Source organism: Pristis pectinata, chromosome 32 (assembly GCF_009764475.1).
Source record: "Pristis pectinata isolate sPriPec2 chromosome 32, sPriPec2.1.pri, whole genome shotgun sequence".
In the NCBI taxonomy this organism is placed as follows: Eukaryota; Metazoa; Chordata; class Chondrichthyes; order Rhinopristiformes; family Pristidae; genus Pristis; species Pristis pectinata.
Window position 1 is genome coordinate 6207183 of NC_067436.1, and position 21784 is coordinate 6228966.

The 21784-nt window shown below is 40.2% G+C and overlaps 1 protein-coding gene across 2 annotated transcripts in view; it reads left to right on the forward strand.

Moving 5' to 3' along the window:
• sin3aa (SIN3 transcription regulator family member Aa) overlaps window positions 1-21784 on the forward strand; it is a 103793-nt gene that overhangs the window by 49695 nt on the left and 32314 nt on the right. For both annotated transcript variants that reach the window (XM_052042615.1, XM_052042614.1), the window contains 10 exons: window positions 2509-2726; window positions 8574-8753; window positions 9878-9984; window positions 10305-10584; window positions 13569-13820; window positions 14464-14616; window positions 15214-15372; window positions 16818-16907; window positions 18715-18833; window positions 20273-20483. In XM_052042615.1, coding sequence (XP_051898575.1) covers window positions 2541-2726; window positions 8574-8753; window positions 9878-9984; window positions 10305-10584; window positions 13569-13820; window positions 14464-14616; window positions 15214-15372; window positions 16818-16907; window positions 18715-18833; window positions 20273-20483 — 1737 coding nt within the window. In that variant the 5' untranslated portion in view covers window positions 2509-2540. The remainder of the gene's footprint in view (window positions 1-2508; window positions 2727-8573; window positions 8754-9877; window positions 9985-10304; window positions 10585-13568; window positions 13821-14463; window positions 14617-15213; window positions 15373-16817; window positions 16908-18714; window positions 18834-20272; window positions 20484-21784) is intronic.

Here is a 21784-nt window from a genome sequence, read left to right on the forward strand (position 1 = left end):
CAAGTTGAAAAGTGTTCAGGAAATCGGTCAGTACTAATTTAGTCAGAGATTAGTTGATTATGATATAAAGCAAAATCAGTATTAACCAATTTCTAAAAACTGTTATTGTTCTATTGACATGTCTAAAAGATGTCCTACTATATGTTGGCAGTCTCTAAATTCTAATTCCCATCAGATTTGAATATCAAATAAATGCAGACATTTTCTATTAGATCTTCTGACTATTCTCAAGTGGCATGACAATGGGGACAATTTTGTACGTGTGTGAAAACAGCCACTTGTTAAAGATGCATTTAAAAAATGGGCTCTGATGGAGAGACTCAAATAGTAGAAATTATAGATGATCTCAAATAATGAGCACTTGGCAATCCTTTTTTTCAACTATAATCACAGGACATAACCCGTTGAAAAGATTCTGTTTCAAGAACTTTCATTGGAGGATTACTGTTACTTCACCTTACAAGTGCATCCTTTCTGTTTTCAACTTTCAGGATTTTGTGAATGGAGGGGTCTTTACCCGGAATGCACAGCAGTAGAGAAACTGTTCTCTCGATGATGTTCGGTGTTTGCATGGACTAAACCAACGATAGAGCAGTTTCTATGCTATTAAGAATGCTGGGTAAAAGTTCTACCATTCTATTGAAGATTTGAACAATACTATGATGACCATTTAAATAAATATACCTGCAAAAAAAAGTCTCTTGGGTAACCTTTATTTTCGGGTTTCCGTGTGTATTTATAAATATTATATTAACCCATTTGTTATATTTATTTCTAGTAGCACTTCCATTTACACCTTTCATAAGAATGTTACTTGTGTCTTAACAATATCACTTTACTAATGAGAAATGGCTCTACAATGTTTACCCTATATACACAAGAATGAATTTAGCTGTTGGAATATTAGCAAAATGTCTTCTTTGTTCTTAGTCCAGCGTTATCACTGTAATGGTCAAAAGGAGGTTTCATGCCCTTATTATTTTGGTGTTATTAGGTCTTCATCTTTTGGAATGTGGGCATTGCTGGCAAGTCCAGCGTTTATTGCCCATCCTTAATTGCCCCCTTGAGTAGGCGTCTTTTCAAACAGCTGCATTCCCTCTGGTGAAGGTACTCTCTTAACTTATGTTTAGCAGAAATTGAAACTTCATGTCCCTGTAAGTTTATTTAAGCTGTATAGCGTATCCCAGTTGGAGTACAACATGTGAGGAGCCAGAGTCCCCAAAACTAAATTAGTGCCAGCAGGTTGCAGTCTATAAATTATTTGAGCATTTAGTCACTTGCACTTGTTCAGTGCTTATCTTTGTATAAACCGTTTTTTTCCCATTCCGATTCATTGATGTCAAAGTTAATAATTGGCACAGAAGCATAATCTTATTTGCTGCTTTTAATACAGAGGCACTTAATTGAATCCTTGCAATGAGTTACTCAACAGGAACACATGGAAAGTGTTTCCATTTTATTCACAGCTGTAAGTGTGTGAATGGTAGCTTACTACAACAAATCCAAGTGAGAACTTCTATATGGAATATACTCGCATCTTTGGAGTCACAATTCTCATATTCTGATCCAATTTGGGCAGTGCTGTGATAGAGCAGAGCAGTCAGGGGAAGTTGATGGTGAAACTGGGATTCCCTTTAAGTACTGCCTTCCCATCATAGCCCACTGCAGCCAGTCAGGGTTGAATTGATCTTCTAGCAGGGATGTCTTAAAGTAAAAAAAAAGTATAACTATTGTGTAAAATGTTTCTAGTGTTTATGAAAGATGACACTACCTGTGATTCACTGCTCCCATACGTTGATCTTGTTGTTGAGAGGTCAGAGTATGCTTTTATTTTGAAGTGTTGACAGTATTCTGAATCCTTAAGTCCGTTAAAATAAAAACAAACAGCTTTTGTTTGGACCTCCATTTGCCATTATAAATTTGCAGCTGTTCATCTTGTTGAGCACTCCTTCAATTTTATCTGTAATTCAGTTGTTGCTTCTCCTAGCAAAATCTTTGCTGATGTGCTGCCTTTCTGGTTCCAGAAATCCAAAGGGTGCAGGCATGAGTATATCTGGTACATATTTGTAAGTCATCCAGCACCAGAACTATCCAGACCATATCAAACTCCACTGGGATCTTCTGCCCTGTGCCAAAGCTATCTGCTGTTTGACTTTTCCACACTACATTCTTAAATCCTTCTTTCAGTTTGGTCTACTGTTCTCTGCAAGTATGAGGAGATTTTAGATTTATTTATCACTAAGATATTTATTCACTTCCTTTATATGATTCTGTGACTTTCTGTAACTGATAATATTTTAAAATCTACCTAATTAACCAAGGATTTTCATCCCCTGCTATTAATATTTTACTGACTTGAGCTTATTTTTCTCAGATGTTATTCTATGTAGCACTTTGGGACATTTTTCTACGTTAAGGGTTTTATATAAATGCAAGATGTTATAAAATATTTTAATGAAGTAAATATGGATTTATTGAGGCAATATAATGGCCATGTTTCCTCTTCAGGTTTATAGGGCTCCCTTGAGTATGAACACATAATGAAGCGCCGACTGGATGAGCAAGAAACACCTTATGCATCTCAGCAACGTCGGATTGCAAGCAACGCTGAAACGTTTTCACACCAGCATCGAGTACTAGCCCCAGCACCCCCTGTCTACGAGGCTGTATCGGAGAACATGCAGCCGACAGCTGGCATTCAGTACTCGGTCACACCAGGATATCAGGTACTTATTATTTGTTTACAGGGATTCCCTTGCATTGGGATATATCCCAGTGCATACACTTCCAATAAAGCGTTGACACCAGAGAAAAGTTTAGTTGTCATTCCATTATTGTCTTTGCCCTCGCATATATTAGAATAAGATTCAATTCCTGTACTACTGTTATAAAGTAATTGACTTTTTAAGTTCTCTTTTTACTGAAGCTAATCTCAAAACAAGTAAATCCAATATCTATTTATCATTTGATGTACAGTTTTTCTTAAAATTGCCCAAAATTGGGTATTTTCTCTTTGCTAGGAACATTGATTGCTTACTCTGGAGCTGTTATTAGATTGTGATTCTCAGTTGCATGGGATGGGCACTGGCTACCCTGATACTGGCTAGGCAACATAGCCTTCAAATCTTGTGCGCCTAATGTAGAGGACAGTCAGTGTCTGTCCTCTAACTATACAACCCCTACTACAGTCACCTTCCCTTTTATCCCCCTTACTTGAACGATAGTTACTTTGCATTGGTTAGTTTGCTCATTCTACTTGCAGTCCCAGTCTTGTTCCTTAGAGTCGCATCAAATTGAACGTGCAAGAACTGAGGCTCCCGAAATGCTAACTCCTGAATCTTCATACCTACCTCACTTGCAGTTACACCTTGCTCTCCCTGACCATGAATCGGTTCTAAAATATTTAATCCAAGGGGCGTGCTGCCTCCTGGAGCAAAAGAATCAAAAGGGAGAAATAACTTCCTTGCTCCCTGATATCTCCCAGTATCTGCAGTTTGTCTTCCAGCTCCCCAATATGGAGCTGTAATTCCTCGAGCCACAGAAGTAGTTGCTTTGGTCAAAAATGTCCACAAGCTCCCACATACTGTAGCAGCAACACATCTCTTACCCTCCCATTATTCTGTTTACCTAATTAATTAGTTTAATATTAATCAAATTATTTACAGATTATAGTTTATTAATTTAGATAAATTTAGTTAGCTGCTGTAGGTTAACTCAAAGCTTAGCCCACAGTCGCTACCAATTACTTATCTGACTCACCTATATTGTCACACAGCCGATCTCTCTTGTTGCAATTCACTACTTCTGCTCTCAGGGACTCTCCTGCTTTTTGTATGGCCTCACAATGTCCACTCATTATCTCCCTATCACTCTTTCTCTTGCTCTCTCTCTCTCTCTCTCACATAGATGGGAAGTGTTCCATGAAATCATGGACCTTTATCATTGAGGGGTGGGAAGCAGTGTTGTACAGCACAGGCATGTTGATGAGGGCCTATGTTTTGCAGATGTTGAGTATAAAAGGCCCATTTTCTTGTGTGGTTCATTATAAGTCATGGTGACTTGGAGCTCACCATTTCCAATTTGTCCTATACATTATCTCCATTAGAGTGGGATGCTTGATGGTGGTGGGGTACGGCTCTACAGTAAGGAAGATTGAAGAAGTGTTGGGGTGATGATGCCATCTGCACTGAGATTGGGTCTGTTGTGTGGATCTGTTGGTTAGGATCATAACTTGCATGCTTTCACATAGCAATGGAAACAAATTGCTGTGGGTAATCAAAATTGAGAAATATGCTTCATATTCCCTCTCAATTTGATAGTCAAAGGTCAAAAAAGTCCATTGTGGTTGATGTTATATTGAGATTGTGTGGTTAAGATTTCTCTCTTTTGCATACAGTGCGATTTTGAGAATTATCTTTGAGAATTATCATTGATAATGGGCACATAAGGGGTGGTAACTCATTAGTTGGGTTTTCTCATTTGCTGTCACCTTCCATGGGTCCTTTGCCTAGATAAGTCCTTTGTTCTGTGTCAGCTTTCTAAATAGATATGGCAGGGAATTTATAGTGGAAGTGGGTGAGTACCCTGTTAAAATAAAAGCAAGTACTAGCCGTTTCCTTGGTGAAAAAGTGTTGTCTTTCAATGTCAGCAACCCATTGTGTAGTGAATAAGGGTTTAATGGCACAGCCTTTGGGTGCCTTAGCAATCTACTGATGAGAGAATTTGTGCAATTGATGGCAACTGCGTACATGGATTGTCTCAGTGGCATTACATTATAAAGTAATGCCTGCAAAAACAGCATAGTGAAGACTGATAAACAAAATTAATTATAATATCTCCCAAAAATCGTACTAAAACAGTAACCAGTTAGCAAGTTGGAAATAGGGTGGCATTTCCTCTGCCCCTTGCTTCTTTCAGCTAGGGTCTTAAAGGATGTAAATTTGAAGATGCTTTCAGGCTAATATCATTATAACATGACATCTTAATACTTGTTATCATTCCATTCATTACATTATATCCACCATCATGAAGTGATTTGAGAGGTTGGTCATGGCACGCATCAACTCCAGCCTACCAGACAACCTGGACCCATTGCAATTCGCCTATCGGCGAAACAGGTCTAAAGTGGATGCCATCTCCCTGGCCCTACACTCAGCTCTGGAGCATCTGGACAGTAAAGAGACATACGTTAGACTATTGTTTATTGACTACAGCTCTGCCTTCAATACAATAATTCCAAGCAAGCTTGTCACCAAACTCCGAGACCTAGGACTCAACACCTCCCTCTGTAACTGGATCCTTGACTTTCTAACAAACACCGCAATCAGTGAGGATAGGCAGCAATACGTCTGGCACGATTATTCTCAACACTGGTGCCCCACAAGGCTGCGTCCTCAGTCCTCTACTCTACTCCCTATACACTCACGACTGTGTGGCCAGATTCTGCTCTAACTCCATCTACAAGTTTGCAGATGATACCACCATTGTAGGCCGTATCTCCAACAGCGATGAGTCGGAGTACAGGAAGGAGATAGAGAGCTTAGTGGAATGGTGTCATGACCACAACTTTTCCCTCAATGTCAACAAAACTAAAGAGCTGGTCATTGACTTCAGGAAAGGGGGCGGTGTACATGCACCTGTCTACATCAATGGTGCTGAGGTCGAGAGGGTTGAGAGCTTCAAGTTCCTGGGTGTGAACATCACCAACAGCCTGTCCTGGTCAAATCATGTAGATGCCATAGCCAAGAAAGCTCACCAGCGCCTCTACTTCCTCAGGAGGCTAAAGAAATTTGGTTTGTCCCCTTTGACTCTCACCAACTTGTACCGATGCACCATAGAAAGCATCCTATCTGGATGTATCACAGCTTGGTACGGCAACTGCTCTGCCCAGGACTGCAAGAAGCTGCAGAGAGTTGTGGACATGGCCCAGTGCATCACTCACACCAGCCTCCCCTCCTTGGACTCTACCTCTTTACCTTGGTCTTTACCTCTCATTGTCTTGGTGTAGCAGCCAGCATAATCAAAGACCCCACCCACCCGGGACATCCTCTCTTCTCTCCTCTTCCATCAGGTAGAAGATACAGGTACCTGAGGGCACGTACCACCAGACTTAAGGCCAGCTTCTACCCCACTGTGATAAGACTATTGAACTGTTCCCTTATACAATGAATGGACTATGACCTCACGATCTACCTTGTTGTGATCTTGCACCTTATTGCACCGCACTTTCTCTGTAGCTGTGACACTTTACTCTGTACTGTTACTGTTTTTACCTATACTACATCTATGCACTTTGTACTAACTCAACGTAACTGCACTATGTAATGAATTGACCTGTACAATCAGTTTGTAAGACAAGCTTTTCACTGTACCTCGGTACAAGTGACAATAATAAACCAATACCAATACAAATATATTTACTGTCAACAGTGACGGGGACAAATCACTTAATACATACAGGAACAGTCCCTTTGGCTCATGATGTCTGTGCCGACCATGACAGCCGATTTAAACTGCACATCCGTCTGCACATGTATATCCCTCCATTCCCTGCCTGTCCAAATGCCTCACAAACATTGCTATTGTATCTGCTTCCACCACCTCCCCTGGCAGCGCGTTACATCCACCTTCCACCCTCTGTGTAAACTTATTCCAAAAACAAGAATTTTGTTGTGTTGCCTCTATGGGTGTCTTATTTATTAGATTAAATAATTCTTTGACTGGTAAGTTGCATTCACTCTTTCTGTGCAGTAATGTTTCCATGCAATGGCATGAAAGTAGATAATTGGAAATACTTGTATCACAGTCCAATTTGATCAAACATTCAGAAAACTAACTTAAATTAGAAATGACTCAAGTCCATTTGTTGTTAAGGTCTTGGGGGAGGAGGGAACATCTGAATAAGTAGAACCTCAGGAGCAATGATTGCATGAAGTGTTTTCTTATCTTCCTTACCTAGAGATAGAGAAGTAAGCCAACAGAAGGGCAAATAAGATAAGATTGTTCTTGGCAACTCACCACGTTGATTATTTACGATACGATACGATATCTTTATTAGTCACATGCACATCGAAACACACAGTGAAATACATCTTTTTGCGTAGAGTGTTCTAGGGGCAGCCTGCAAGTGTCGCCATGTTTCCGGCGCCAACATAGCATGCCGACAGCTTCCTAACCTGTACGTCTTTGGAATGTGGGAGGAAACCGGAGCACCTGGAGGAAACCCATGCAGACACACAGGGAGAACGTACAAACTCCTTACAGACAGTGTCTGGATTTGAACCTGGGTCGCTGGTGCTGTAAAACGTTACGCTAACCGCTACACTACCGTGCTTGTCCTACACTATCGTGCCTGAATTACCCAAATACCTTGGTATTACCCAAATACCTTATCTTCAGCCTCCTCATAAATCGTTCTGTGATGATGTGCTAACTTTTCTTTGCTACTTTAATTTCATTAGCTACTTTGTTATGAAAACTTCACTGCAGGTTCTGATGATGCATCAAAATGCACAACACCTCCATCTGAATTCGACTGATAAAGGTAGTCTTGTAGAGGCTGCAGCTTTATAATGAAAACTGAAAGTTCTCAGCAGGTCAGGTAGCATCTGTGGAAAGAGAAACAAAGTTAGCATTTCAGGCTAATGACCTTTCATCAGAACTGGGAAAAATTAGCAATAAACAGGTTTTAACTTGTAGAAGGGAACAAAAGAAAAGGTATGTGATAGGATGAGTCAGGAGAGATAAATGACATAAAGGGACTATACCCAAAAGTGATAAAGGATGGTAATGGGTCAGTAAAGAAAGATGAGGTGTATCTGGGAAAAATTTTAGTAAAGTACTCATCAAGAATTGTAAGGCAGCTACTATACCACTGATGTGGGCAACTTTCTTTGAGGTCAGTGAGGAGCGCCATGGCAAAATCAGGGCATTGTGTTATTAATCTAAACTATTCTTCTGTGTTTCTTTCAGCCAGAAAACTCAAATTGATAAGTGAACACTTGGCAAATTTTTGTCGAAAGATTAGTTGCTATTTAGTTTGCAAATTGGTACTCTGGCAGTTGGATAGGGGAGTTATAAGTCTGAGAACTTGAACCTCCATGATCTTGTATTCTGCACATTCTAAATGTCTGGATTACTTTCAAGTTGCGATAGAAAAATTGGCAGCCACGGTGTATGATATCTGAAGTGTGTGCAGCAGATCTGCCCTGTTGTTGCTCACTGTTGGAGCAGGCTCTGTTTTATAATGCTCCTGGTGTTGTCACCCTGTTGGGGGAGGGTTACAGGAAGCAAGTGTTTTTTTTCCTGTTTGCTCACCTAACCCCATACAACTTTTAAGCCCAGTTGAAAAATTTGTGTATTTGTTCATTGGATCTGCAATGCAATTGTTAGTAACAGCCTCCCGATAACATCTTTTAGTTATGAGGCAAGTGCCGCACTCAGATGTTTATAACTTCCACTTTCACAGCAGCTGATTGAGGCACCTGCTGCCTCATTTTTTGAACAATGCCTATGAAGAGTCAGTAATTAATGTCTAGTTTCAGTATAAGTTGCATCTTTTATTGTTGCTGCAGGTTTCAGCAATGCCTCAGAGCTCTGGCAGTCACAGCCATACTCCTGCTGTACATAGTGGCCACCATCACACTGCGTCAGTTCAGCCCCACGGACAGCAGGTGGTATCCCAGAGCCATGCCCATCCTCCAGGAGCACCAGCCACACCAGCCCAAGGACAACAGCAGTTCCAGAGGTTAAAGGTGGGCTATCATTTCTGCAGTAGAGCTGAAACATTCTTGAGGGCTAATGTTAGAAAATCTGAATTTAACACCGCCTACAATTTAAGGCATTTTTTTTCTTACGTAACTTACAGCTATTGATGTATTCCGCAAGTCATCCTTTGCCTGAATTAAACACATTCACTTGTCATTTGGACTTAATTGAAACAAAGGGAATTACGTGTGATCTGCTTATAACAGAGTTTAGATGATTTCATGAACACTGATAGTGTTTTAAATAGTAGATTTACACAGCCTTCATAACAAGGTTACTATACTGCAGTTAATATGTATGACAAGAAAGTAACACATCAGCAATGTAATGAGTTGATAATTAGAAGGCATATATTTTAGCTCATCATTAAAAGGACAAAAGGTTAGTATTTTTTTCTTGCAAGATCAAACACGGGATTCTCTATCAGTAAATAATAATATAGAACAACATGATGAAAGGGAAAACAAATGATTTGTGAAACGACAACTCTTTTGGATACAAGGCATAGGGTATTGAATGGTTTGTGGTATAGGATTCCATGAAATGGTTTTAATGATGCCACTTAGCCATAGTTTTGAAAAGGAAATGGTTTAATAACAGCAACTAAAACCACAAAATGTTTAGTGATATAATGATAGAAGTTTAGATATGTAGATTTATTCTACTTCTGGCAAATGTTTGTCTAACCACATGTTGCTGCCTTGATGGTTGGCTGACTGACATGGTTTTAAATGGATTGCATATAATTTTTATACTACAGTATTGCATATTATTTAAGAATTTAATTATCTGCTGCAGCAGATCTTGACTCCTCTAGTGGTTGTTTGTTTGGGCCAATCTTACATTTGACACACATTCTAAAATATTCTGCTGTGTAACAACTCCAATGTAATGAAGGGGGCACATTTAACATTAAAAATAATGCAGGATGCTGTATATCTTACTGTAACAAACTGAATGAATAATCCTTTATTTACAATGGTTTTGTATGGAATGTTCTCATCTGCAATTGATTATTATTCTATCAGCTTTAAACTAATGATGAAATCTTAAAAAGAGATGTCTTGCATGCTGTCAAACTAATGTAACTTCTTGCTTTATCTCTTGCTAGGTGGAAGATGCTTTGTCATATCTTGACCAGGTGAAATTACAATTTGGAAACCAGCCTCAGGTTTACAATGACTTTCTAGATATCATGAAGGAGTTCAAGTCTCAGAGGTAAGGGTGAAGGGAGATGTTTTTAAACAGCCCATGCCATATTGATGGTTGTATTGGTTTTCTCAACATACCTTTGTGTTAAATTGATAGCAACTGCAGCTTTTATGGAAGTCTTCACTCAGTTGAAGTGGGAAGGCATATGTTGTGCAGAGAGCTGGCGGGTGTGGAGATCTCATTAAAGATTCATTTTAGTCAAAATGATTCAGGTTCAATGAAGATAACTAGTGTAGTAAATTATTGGTTGGTTTATGTAGATTGAAGCTGCAGTCTCCTTGTGTTCTTTTGAATTTTAATTGCCCTTCTCTTTTAAAACATTGCAGCATTGATACCCCTGGGGTGATTAGCCGGGTTTCTCAGCTCTTCAAAGGGCATCCTGACCTCATCATGGGCTTCAACACCTTCCTGCCTCCAGGCTATAAGATTGAGGTGCAGACTAATGACATGGTGAATGTGACAACACCTGGGCAAGTCCATCAGATCACTCCTCAGCATGCTGCCCAGCCGCAGTCTCAGCAACAGCACCAGCAGCAACCCCAGCAGCACGCTGCACCTGCACCGGCACAGCCAGCACCACAACCACCACCTGCCAAAATCACAAAGGTGAGTATGGGGAAACCAATTATGTAGCCAGTTTAATGTGCAGACTTGCATATCCTGATTCATCTTTAATTGGTATTTATTTACTTGATCTTTCATGCAGACAATATCAGTAGTTCCTCTCCCTGTTTCCCTGGTGTAAACTGGAGTACAGTTGCATGGCTTATTGGATGCATTGCAGGGTTCCGTTAGAATGAACTGTTCATAACCTGAACAGTTGGCAGGTTGGAAATGTGGCCACGGACTAAGTTCCCAGGTGGCAGAAGATGCCTGCAGCCCCCTAGCTGCCGGCAGATCCATACTGCAGGTCTCCCAAATGCTCCTTCGTATATACAGGCTGTGTGTAAGTCGGGTGCTCATAAACTGGGGAGGATGTGTATTAGCATTTTCCTTGCTTTCTACTCAATTGTGTTGGATTAGGGTCCAGATTGTTGTTTTTCTTTTTTTTTTGTAGTTTTAGCTTTCTTCACACTTGCTTATATGTTTGTATAATCACCTGTGTGTAAACTTTTAGTAACCTGTAGTATATTTGGCTCTATACTTCTGTAGTTTCTTTGTCTGTAAAACTGAAGTGTGACTCAGACAGTACCTTTTCTTAGGTTCTCTAATCTAACCAGTTCAGACCAGTTTGCAGTATAAAGGGAGAGCATGCGCCCAAGTTCCTTTGTTACTCTTTACCTGCCTTACTTGCTGTTACAAGCTGACACTGCTTGACCTGTACTATGATGAACATCTAATAAACAGCTGTAACCATAAGATTTGTGCCTCATTCTTGACTTCTGAAGAACCTTCTGGATAACATCATCTCCAGATCTAACAAGTGGCATCCTTTAACTGGAAGGATAAACTTTAGAATTGGGCACACCATCTTAACCTTGATGCTAATGCTGTTTTAGAAAAATATATTTTAGAACAAATACGAACATCTGGTATTTGGTCAGGATTTGCTTAATGCCTTGCAGTATTTACAAGTTCCACATCTCCAAGTTGCTCATCTCAGAAAAGAAAGCATGTAACGGCCACCGAACTTGTGTTGGTTGGATTTATTTGATGATGCAAACTTTTAGTGAGCATTCATTTATCAATGGAATAATCTTAAAATTGTTATCAACTTAAAAGGTACCGTGGAGCTTGTTAGCTGGAAAAGGGAATCTTGTTCTTAGGAATCTTGGGCTTAGGAATCTTGTGCATACATCATTGTAATTAGTGAGAATGTGGCTTTGAGATTGGGTCATCCACAAACTACTGCTGCTGTCCATAATCGGGAGAATACATTTTTCCCCTTAAGGGGCTTTTCTTTTAATAGATTGTTAAGTTTCTTTTGAATGTCAGCATAATTTTAATTAATTTCATAATGCTAACATCTGTGATCTTCAAAAATTGTGACAGCTGTAAACAGGTATTCCAATTATAAACTTGCCTTCAGGGATATATTAATAGTGGAGCTTCCTTTCTATCACAGGCAGCCAAAGGTTTGGGGAGGGCCACGAGGGAATTTTCAGTTTCTCTTAACTTGACTCTATCTGGGTTTCTCACTTTAAATAAAGTGCTGATAGCATATTATGGAAAACGAACATGAATCTTGGCTTTACAATCCATTTTTAAAACCTACTTTGGTCTTGAGGTCCAGGAATGAATGAGTGCTGCAAGGTTAATTTTTTAAAACAGTAGGGTAGTATATTTTTCTTAGGTCTTCTGGTAAACTGTAGACACTCATCAGTAAAAACAGGAACTGTGAAGTAACCCATTGATGTGGTGAACAACTCTCCCCATCAATATGTTCCTTTGATAAATATTAACTGGTTAATACACACAGATCACTGATCTTTTGGAATGTTGTGTGCTGAGTGTTGTGATGATTCATCTTTGATTGATTTTATCCATTACATGCATTTTGTCTATGGGGAAAAATAGCAGTTAATGGCTTTGGAGTACCTGTGGTACTACCTGTGGTAGTCTGTTATAGATGGATGTGCAGCACAATAAAATTAAAGTAATAAGCAATCAAATTAATTTACTTTATTGAAACAAACTTGGCAAGCCTTTATTTATTTTCGCATTACATATGTAGTAGGAATAAGTCATATTGTCCCTTGACCCTGCTCCACCATTCAACAAGCTGATTTTCTACCTCAGCAGTTTTTTTTACTTGATCCCATATCCTTGATTTCCCCAGCTTCTGTCAATCCCACCCCTAAATATACTCAAGTGACTGAGCATGCACAACTGAGTGAAGAAATTCATCCTGACCTCATTTCTAAATCACATCTTTCTTTTTAACTAAAAACTATAGGCCTGTTCTACTCAATTTTATTACTTTTTGGGAGTAATGCACATAATACAGGAAACTCTTCGAAGTCTTATTTCAGAATGTTGTTCACTGTTTTGATTGGTTTGATACTTCTAGCTGTCAGACACAAAGTTAACAGAAACCTCACTAACTGGGAGAGTTGCACAATATAAAAGATGCTGGGGGTTGTGATTTGTGATGTATTTATAGTGGAGTATTTGCAATATACACTTGGAGTGACAGGAATAGGGATTGCTTTATGCATACACTTCTGATGTTATGAAAGTAGAATGTTACAGTATTCCTATTCCCATGATTGATCGTAATTATTATGGTCTGGATTCTCATTTAATTGCATAAAAAAAGCACTGTGGTGGGACACCCATCATCACTCTTGTGTTAGCCGAGCTCTGGATGTCCCATTCTCCACATTCCTGAATAAGCATATGGTTATCAATGGTGAGCATTTATAAGTTCTGAGTGATAACTCACAAAACCAGTAACATCATAGGCAAAGCATACTTAGTTGACCATATCAAAATAACAGACAATTGTCTGGCTTTTAGTAAATGGGCAAGAACAAGGAAATTGATATTGTGTCGCTCCCAGAGTTGCGATAAGTTGATTGATGAATTTTGCAGAATTGTTCTTAGGATTTTAGTAAAATGTAATTCATTTTGTTTTTCTATTCTTGCAGCCACTGCAGTCACAGACACATACACCAACCAGCCAACCAAATGCATCAATGGCTCCATATGCCTCTCCCCGGTCACCTCCAGTGCAACCTCACACTCCAGTCACGAGTGCTCACACTGCTACGCCACCCATGCAGAACAATCAGCCTGTGGAGTTCAATCACGCCATCAACTATGTCAACAAGATCAAAAACCGTTTCCAGGGACAGCCTGACATCTATAAGGCCTTTCTGGAGATCCTACACACGTACCAGGTAAAGAAACTCACACCATTTCAAGCTTTTCCCCAATCTCATTGTTAACACTGCAAAAAATATTTTATTGTCTTCCTCTTTGTTTGTCTCTTTCACTATATTTATCTGTGTATCTCCTTATCTATTTGTGCTATTTTCTTTCTTGTCCTTTTCTGTTTCTCTCCTTTCAATTGTGTTTGTATTTGTAGCTAGGTGTCTGCTTTGTCAATTTTTCATGTCCTTTACGTGACTGGAAAAAAGAATACGCTTTCCCATATGTTATGAGTGGCAAGATGAGCACATGCACATGATCAGTGTACAGTGCCTTTTAGTGGATGGGATAGTTGTTCATTATGTCACCATGAGTACAAGAGGGCAGTCTCACTGAAAAAGTCCTTCATGTCTAAGTTTATTACTCATTTTTACATCTTCTCCAATGTGATGCTAAAATGTATGTTGTTGGGAAAGGTGGGAGTTGATGGTGGTGAAGGGGGGGGAGGGTGGGGGAGAGACGAAAGGCGTAAGCAACTGGACAGTAAGCAAGCTCCTTCATCAAAGAATAAGAATATATGTAGATTCACAGAGACTCCCCCCTCTCTTTTGCCACATGTTAATCAGAGATTGTCTCTTTTCTCAGATGCTTTAAATATTTTTGCTGTTGCAGAAGGAACAACGGAATGCAAAGGAAGCTGGTGGAAACTACACACCAGCATTGACTGAGCAGGAGGTATATGCCCAAGTAGCAAGGCTCTTTAAAAACCAGGAGGACCTTCTGTCAGAATTTGGCCAGTTCCTGCCCGATGCCAACAGCTCTGTTGTAAGTAATGTTGAATACTGTTAGTCCTGGTATGGACCACTCTGTTAAGTTGTTTTGTCATCCAGTTGTATTGAACTGTCCAAAGCTGCAGTGGTTAAGCTAGAAAGTACAAACCATTTTATTCAACCATCTATACTTTCGCAGTCACGAGTATTATTAATTGAAGCAGACAGCATTATTAGAAATTTGTCAGATTTCTTGGGAGGAGAAGTGGGTGAAAACCACAAATGCCTGAATGAAAATATTCTGTCAAGTCTTTGGAGGAAAATATCCTATATCATCCTTTGTCAGGTTCCCACTAGCACACTCACTCCCATTCCTCACCTCTTGATTGAGGGGTAACTTATTAAAATTGTGTTGCTTGTGTTTTTGTGTAAGTTGATGGTTTGTTTTGGATTTGAGTGAATGGAAGGTGCAGGCAGCTGCTCCTAGGATCTGATCTGAGTACTTAAATCTATTACCAACTGCTAAGTGTTGTTTACCTATCACGATGACATGGATAAATGTATGTATGTTGTTTGATTTGTCTTCTTCTTCCTTAAGTGTGGTACCTTGAGCTTGTAACCAAGCTGAATGAAAGTTATTATTACTCCACAGCTGCTGAGTAAGACAACAGCAGAGAAAGCTGACTCAGTCAGGAACGATCATGGCAGCACAGTGAAGAAGCCTCAGTTGAACAATAATAAGCAAAGAAGCAACCAGAATGGCTGTCAGATCCGTCGCCACTCAGGCACTGGAGCCACTCCACCTGTGAAAGTAGGTGTTAGTTCACTGTTGTATGGCTAGACAGAATTATGCACTGAGTGAAACAGTTCTGTGGACAAGCTCCTTGCTGATGCTTCTTTCTGCATATGGAGAATTTGCAAGACTTTGATAACAACAATATACAATTGTGTAATCCCTTCAAAGCAGAAGACCATCCCCGAAACCTTCACACAGGCATAACAAAACACATTGGATTGAGGGTGCAGTGAAAGTGTGGTGCAGTTGTGATGAATTGACCCAAGACGCTCTTTGGATGATTTCTAAAGAGCACTAAGTCCAATGTTTGCAAAGTGTGCTTGAGGTTTCTTGTGGTGGTTAGTGACTTCCTGCGATATTGCCTTTGGTAAATACAGTTTTGTTGCATGTTATAACATTAGGGTCATTATACTTTGTGATTCATAGCTTATTATTTTGCTGCATTCATGTAGCTGTGTTCAACTTGCTCTGTCCTTTTAAACAAAATTCTTTTAAAACTTGTTTTTACTTTTGTAGTAAACTTGTGTTATGGAACTTTGTTATCCACACAGACTTACAGTGTTCTTGTTACTTCGCACCTCTCAACCTGCCAAAACAAATAGGGTTTTGATGCTTCAGTTTAACGTCTATCTGCTAATAAGACAATAGTATAAAAAATAACTTTTCAAAACTTTCAGGTCCACAAAATGCAAATAGGAAAAAAACAGCAAGTAAGAAATAAAACCGTAAATAGAACTGAGTTATCTCGGCTTCACGTCCTGGATTTCAGTGTAAATGGGTCAGAAATGGTCTGGGATAATAAGTTAGAGTTTCCCTATCAGGTTAGCTCAAAGTCGGTTATTAGGAAGGGAAATTTGTAGATTGGCAGGTGGCTGCAAATTCTTGGTCCCCTACATAAAATGACTGCCTTTGTACCAAAAATTTAGAGTCTTGGTTTATTTAATGCATATCAGTGGCTGCCCCGCTGATGTGTCTTTGAAGCCTTTTTAAAATCCCTTAACATGTGGTTTACTGTAATGTAAAAACTTTTGAGCTTAGGCTAAAAGTATAATATATGCTTTAATAGTAGCTTATAAAATTTTAAATTGGTATGTTCAATTATGAAAACAGTCTCAGTTCTGTATATGAAGATGATAAAAACGTAAGGTACCATTTATGAACAAGAAAAGGTGGGCTTGTTACTGAAGCGCGTGCACCGTGAGCTTCTAATCTTTGGTGGACTGCCAGAGGGGTGATAAAGCGAATAGGCTGCCTATGTACTATGTTGGTCAGGGACTGCTGTGGAAATGAAGGAATTTGCAATGCACACATTAGGTTGCTGAAGAGTCCATGTTAAATTATCACAGTAATGTAAGCACAATCAAGTCTTGTTCAGGTGCAAAACCGGTTTGCAATTGATAAAGATAACCAGCAGTAAACCAATGTTGTTAGTGATCAACTTTTCTTCCTTCTTTTTGTAGAAGAAACCAAAGATGTTGGGATTGAAAGACCAGTCCCTGGCTGAGGTCAATAAGCATGGAGCTGGAACAGAAACCTTGTTCTTTGAAAAGGTGACTGACTGTGACTTCAAATAAGTGAATTAATGGAGGTTGATTTGCCAAATCTTTCATCACTGCAATTAATATAAACTTTCCATGCTTCAAGGGCATTAAAATGAAGCTGTATTCTCCAAAGAAGCTTATGGCCAGGACTGCTTAACTGTCGGTAGTTTTTAAAGAGGAATATTATGTAACTAAAGTTGGAAACCATCTTTTCTTCAAAAGATTGATTGAAATTTCTGCTACACATGAGGAAGATCTAAAAATAGATGGTGGAAATACTCCTCAGGTCAGGCAGCATCAGTGGATAGTTAACACTTCAGATCAATAAAAAGTTATAGTAAGAGTTTTTAAGCAAATATAGAAGAACGGAGGAAAGAACCAGGAGAAGTCTGTGATGGACTGGAAGCCAGAAATGATAAAGTGACAAAAGTTGTGATGGTACAGGCATGAGGGGTGGCAATGGATCATGTAGAGAAACAAGATTTGCTGTAAGTGACCACAGCAGAATCTACGCCAGTACCTGCTGTCTGAAAAATTGAGAGCACCGTCCTAAAATTGAGTTTGAAAGGCTGTGAAGAGCCTAGTCTGAAGATAATATAGTCTTCCTTTAGCTTTTGTTGAGTCTCATTGGGATACTGTTATAGATTGAGGTCAGAATTAGTGTGCTGCAGAAAATTGAATGGCAAACAACCAAAAACCCAGGTCATGATTGTGGAGTGAATGGAGATGTTCAGATGGAAGTGGTATGTTGGTTTGTGCAGTTCTGAAACAGGTTTGGGCAATGCTGACCACTGTTTAACATTGAATCTACTCAAAGTTGGAATGATGATGACCCACATTCACATGAATAACAGGCAACCAGAACCGGCCTACTGAGTAATCCACTCTTCAGTGTCTTTATGGGTTGACAGTATTTAATATTTGCATATATCACCAGATATTGCCTGGAATGGAGGGCTCTAGCTATAAGGAGAGACTTGATAGGCTGGGTTTATTCTCACTGGAACGTAGGAGGCTGAGGAGTGACCAGTTCGAGGTTTACAAAAATGAGGGGCGTAGATAGGATAGATGGTCAGAATCTTCCCAGAGCAGGGGAGTCTAGAAATAGAGGGCACTGGTTGAAAGTGAAAGGGGAGAAATTTAAAGGAGATCTGAGGGGTAAGTTTTTCACACAAAAGAGTGGTGAATATTTGGAATGAGCTTCCAGAGGAGGTAGTGCAGGCAGACATTAATACAATGTTTAAAAGGCATTTGGACAGGTACTTGGATAGGAACGGAGTAGAGGGATACGTGTACATTGTGGGAAAACGGAATTAGCGTAGTTGGGCATCACGGCCAGCATGTAGAAGGTGGGCTGTAATGGCCCTTTCTCTGTGCTGTCTATGATTTTATATAAAGGTCTTCCTTTGAATAGGAATCAATTTAAAAAAGGTTTTAGATAGGCAGAAATTGCTTGAGATTTTATGTGGTGTGGGTACTTTCCACAGGCACTTTAATTGAAAGTGAAGCATTATACGGTTCTGAAGTATAACAATCCAATATTTCAGAATAAATCATTTCAAATATTTAGAGTTATCCAAGGATATCGGTTTTATTAAACAGCTACTATTGTCAGAACAAAAACCACAGATTTTACCCCTACCTGAATGGGATTTAAGTGTGTATTTGGGAAGGCAAAGATCAGCTCAGTAAATGGAGAACATGACTTTTTGCTGCATTGCTTTTCTCTTACTAACTTTTTTTTCCCAACTTCTCATTTAGTACAAATGATTGAAGGAAAGAAAATGCCAATAAAATATCGTTACTTTGATTTTAGGTTCGGAAAGCACTGCGGAGTGCAGAGGCTTATGAGAACTTCCTACGCTGTCTTGTCATTTTTAATCAGGAGGTGATTTCTCGCGCAGAGCTGGTCCAGTTGGTGTTTCCTTTCCTGGGGTGAGTAATCTCTGAAAGAATGGGATGTTTGGAAGTAGTTTCTGATCAGGGTTTTTAAACTTTGAAGACTGCAGCAATATTTTTGTCCAGAATAAATACATTGTCATAGTTTTATTTTGAAGATAAAAGGATTTTTTGGTTATATACATTTTCTTGATTTAAATATTCAGTGTAATAACTTTAAGGCAATAATGTATAATTTGGGTGCTTAGAACTAAGGCTGAATCAGAAACTGAGCATTGAGATGTAAATCGGGAAAATAATTTTGATTTTGAAAAAGCAAATCAGTGATTAAAAATGTTCACAGAATTTATGGGGTATTAAGAATGCATTTTTGTGGTAGCCGGTCACTGAAGAGTGCAGCAGAGTAGCTTCAGGTGACAGTTCAACTTGAGCTCCACCTTTCCCTGCTACTTGAAAGAAATTAACAAGCTTAGCTGTTCACTGCAACAAGTGGTGACTGTATTGTGTTTGAATTTACTGGGGTTCAGGATCATTTGATAGGTGTGAAGACTCCACAGAGCGTGAACCAGTATGTATTTCCTGAGTGGATAGAGTGCTCATATTGGTCACCATATTGATGAACTCTATTTAACAATGCTAGTCTGCAAGCTCTTTAATTGGATTTAGTTTAATTTCCATTGCATGTTCTTATAATTTTGTACAAGTTACTCAGCAGTAAGTGACTGTTCTCTATGTCTCATTACACAAAATAGTTTGCTTTTCTCTGAAAGAATGGGGTGGCACATCCAGGCATTGGATTAGCAGGGGTTAAAGAAAGAAAAATCATGTCTATAGTATACTTGTTTCTAAATAATAGACATTATGTAAGTCTCCTACCCTTCACTGGCCACAGTAAACATTATGGAACTTATCAGCATTTAGTTTTGTATGACTGTACCACACATATATATTATGGAGCTTTAAGTTGGCAGAAAGCTTGTTTTCAGACCAGTAGAGTTCAGTACAGCATGGTTGGGAGACTGAGAACCTTGAGAACAAGGGAAAAGTTGAGGGCCAAGTTAGACTGGGCAGGTGTATATCAAACCAGAAGGGAGAAGGGGCAGCACTGAGGCATGGCTAGTAGAGCTACTGCACTCCACCAGTGACTCGGTTTCGATTGTGAGCGCCTGTGCTGTCTGTGGAATTTACACATTCTTCCTCTGATCATGTGTATTTGCCCAAGATGCTCTGGTTTCCTACCATGTGCCAATGGCGTGCAGGTTGCTAAGTTAATTGACCACTGTAAATTGCTGCTAGTGTGTAGGTGAGTGGTAGACTGTGGGAGGAATTGATGGAAAGGTGGAGAGAAGAAAATAGGATCATTGAAAATGGGTCTTGATAGTTGGTGCGGACTTGGTAGGCAGAAGGGTATGTTTCCTTGCTCTGTAATTCTGTGAACCATATTTACTATCTGAATTGTTCATACTGTCTTGCAGAAAGTTTCCTGAGCTCTTTGTGTGGTTTAAGAATTTCCTGGGTTATAAGGAGTCTTCCCACATTGAAGCATTTCCAAAGGAGAGAGCTACAGAGGGTATTGCAATGGAAATTGATTATGCTTCTTGTAAACGACTTGGTTCAAGTTATCGTGCTCTGCCCAAAAGCTTCCAGCAACCCAAGTGCACTGGCAGAACTCCTCTTTGCAAAGAAGTAAGGAACATTTTATGAATTATTTTGTTGCACACTAAATTCTGTGGTAGTTAAGTATGGAATTCCTAAATGGCTGAACTGCTCATATTGGCCATCAGATTGTTGTGTAGGTGACTCACAGACTGTATAGTTATTTTATATGTTTGCCTCTACATGATAAAGTTGTACATGTAGCGGTTGCTACCGCGGAATAAAACAAGACTCTACTCGGAGGATTGCCAAACAGAACTGGTTTATTTTCCCGCCTTGCACGGGCCCTTTAAGGGAGAATGTTTCCGCCCAAAACAACCGGCAATGACGTAAGTCCTACGTCATCAGGACTTTCCCGCGCGCGGGTTCTCCCCGTCGCTCGGAAAGACGAGGCCCGCCGCCATCTTGGGCCTTGTCGCTCCGACGCCGCGCGACCCGACTGCCGAGCTGGTTTGCCCGACTAGACGGTGAGTCGCCACACAACCCCCCCCAGAACCGGCGAGACAGTCCCCAAGGTCCGTGGGCTGTGCCAGCTGCCGCTTAGGGGGGCAGCCTCTGCGTCGCGGCGTGGCAACCTCGACAGGCTGTTGCAGATCCAAATGGGCTGGTTTGAGGCGGTCCGCCGTGAAAACCTGTTCCCTGCCTCCAATGTCCAAAATAAAAGTGGATCCGTTATTCCGTATGACTCGGAACGGTCCCTCATATGGTCGTTGCAATGGCGCCCGAGGTGTGCCCCTGTGAACGAAAACAAACTTACAGTCCCGTAGTTCCTTGGGCTGGCAGGATGGGGCTTGACCGTGCCGTGAGGTGGTAGCGGTTGCTACCGCGGAATAAAACAAGACTCTACTCGGAGGATTGCCAAACAGAACTGGTTTATTTTCCCGCCTTGCGCGGGCCCTTTAAGGGAGAATGTTCCCGCTCAAAACAACCGGCAATGACGTAAGTCCTACGTCATCAGGACTTTCCCACGCGCGGGTTCTCCCCGTCGCTTGGAAAGACGAGGCCCGCCGCCATCTTGGGCCTCGTCGCTCCGACGCCGCGCGACCCGACTGCCGAGCAGGTTCGCCCGACTAGACGGTGAGTCGCCACATACAAATCTAGTCACAGATCACAAAAGGGAAATAGTGTTTGATATGTGATCTTTAACATGATATTCTCAGCACAGGTTATCAAAATAAAATATTTGTATGAACTCAAAATCAAAATCATGGTAGTGTGGGAAAACTGGTTCAGCAAAGTTTTTGTAAGTTCTATCGGAGATAACCTCACTATTAGCTTTAGCCCTTGTCACATAAAGTAACACTGCTAGGATATGCATAAACATTGGTGGA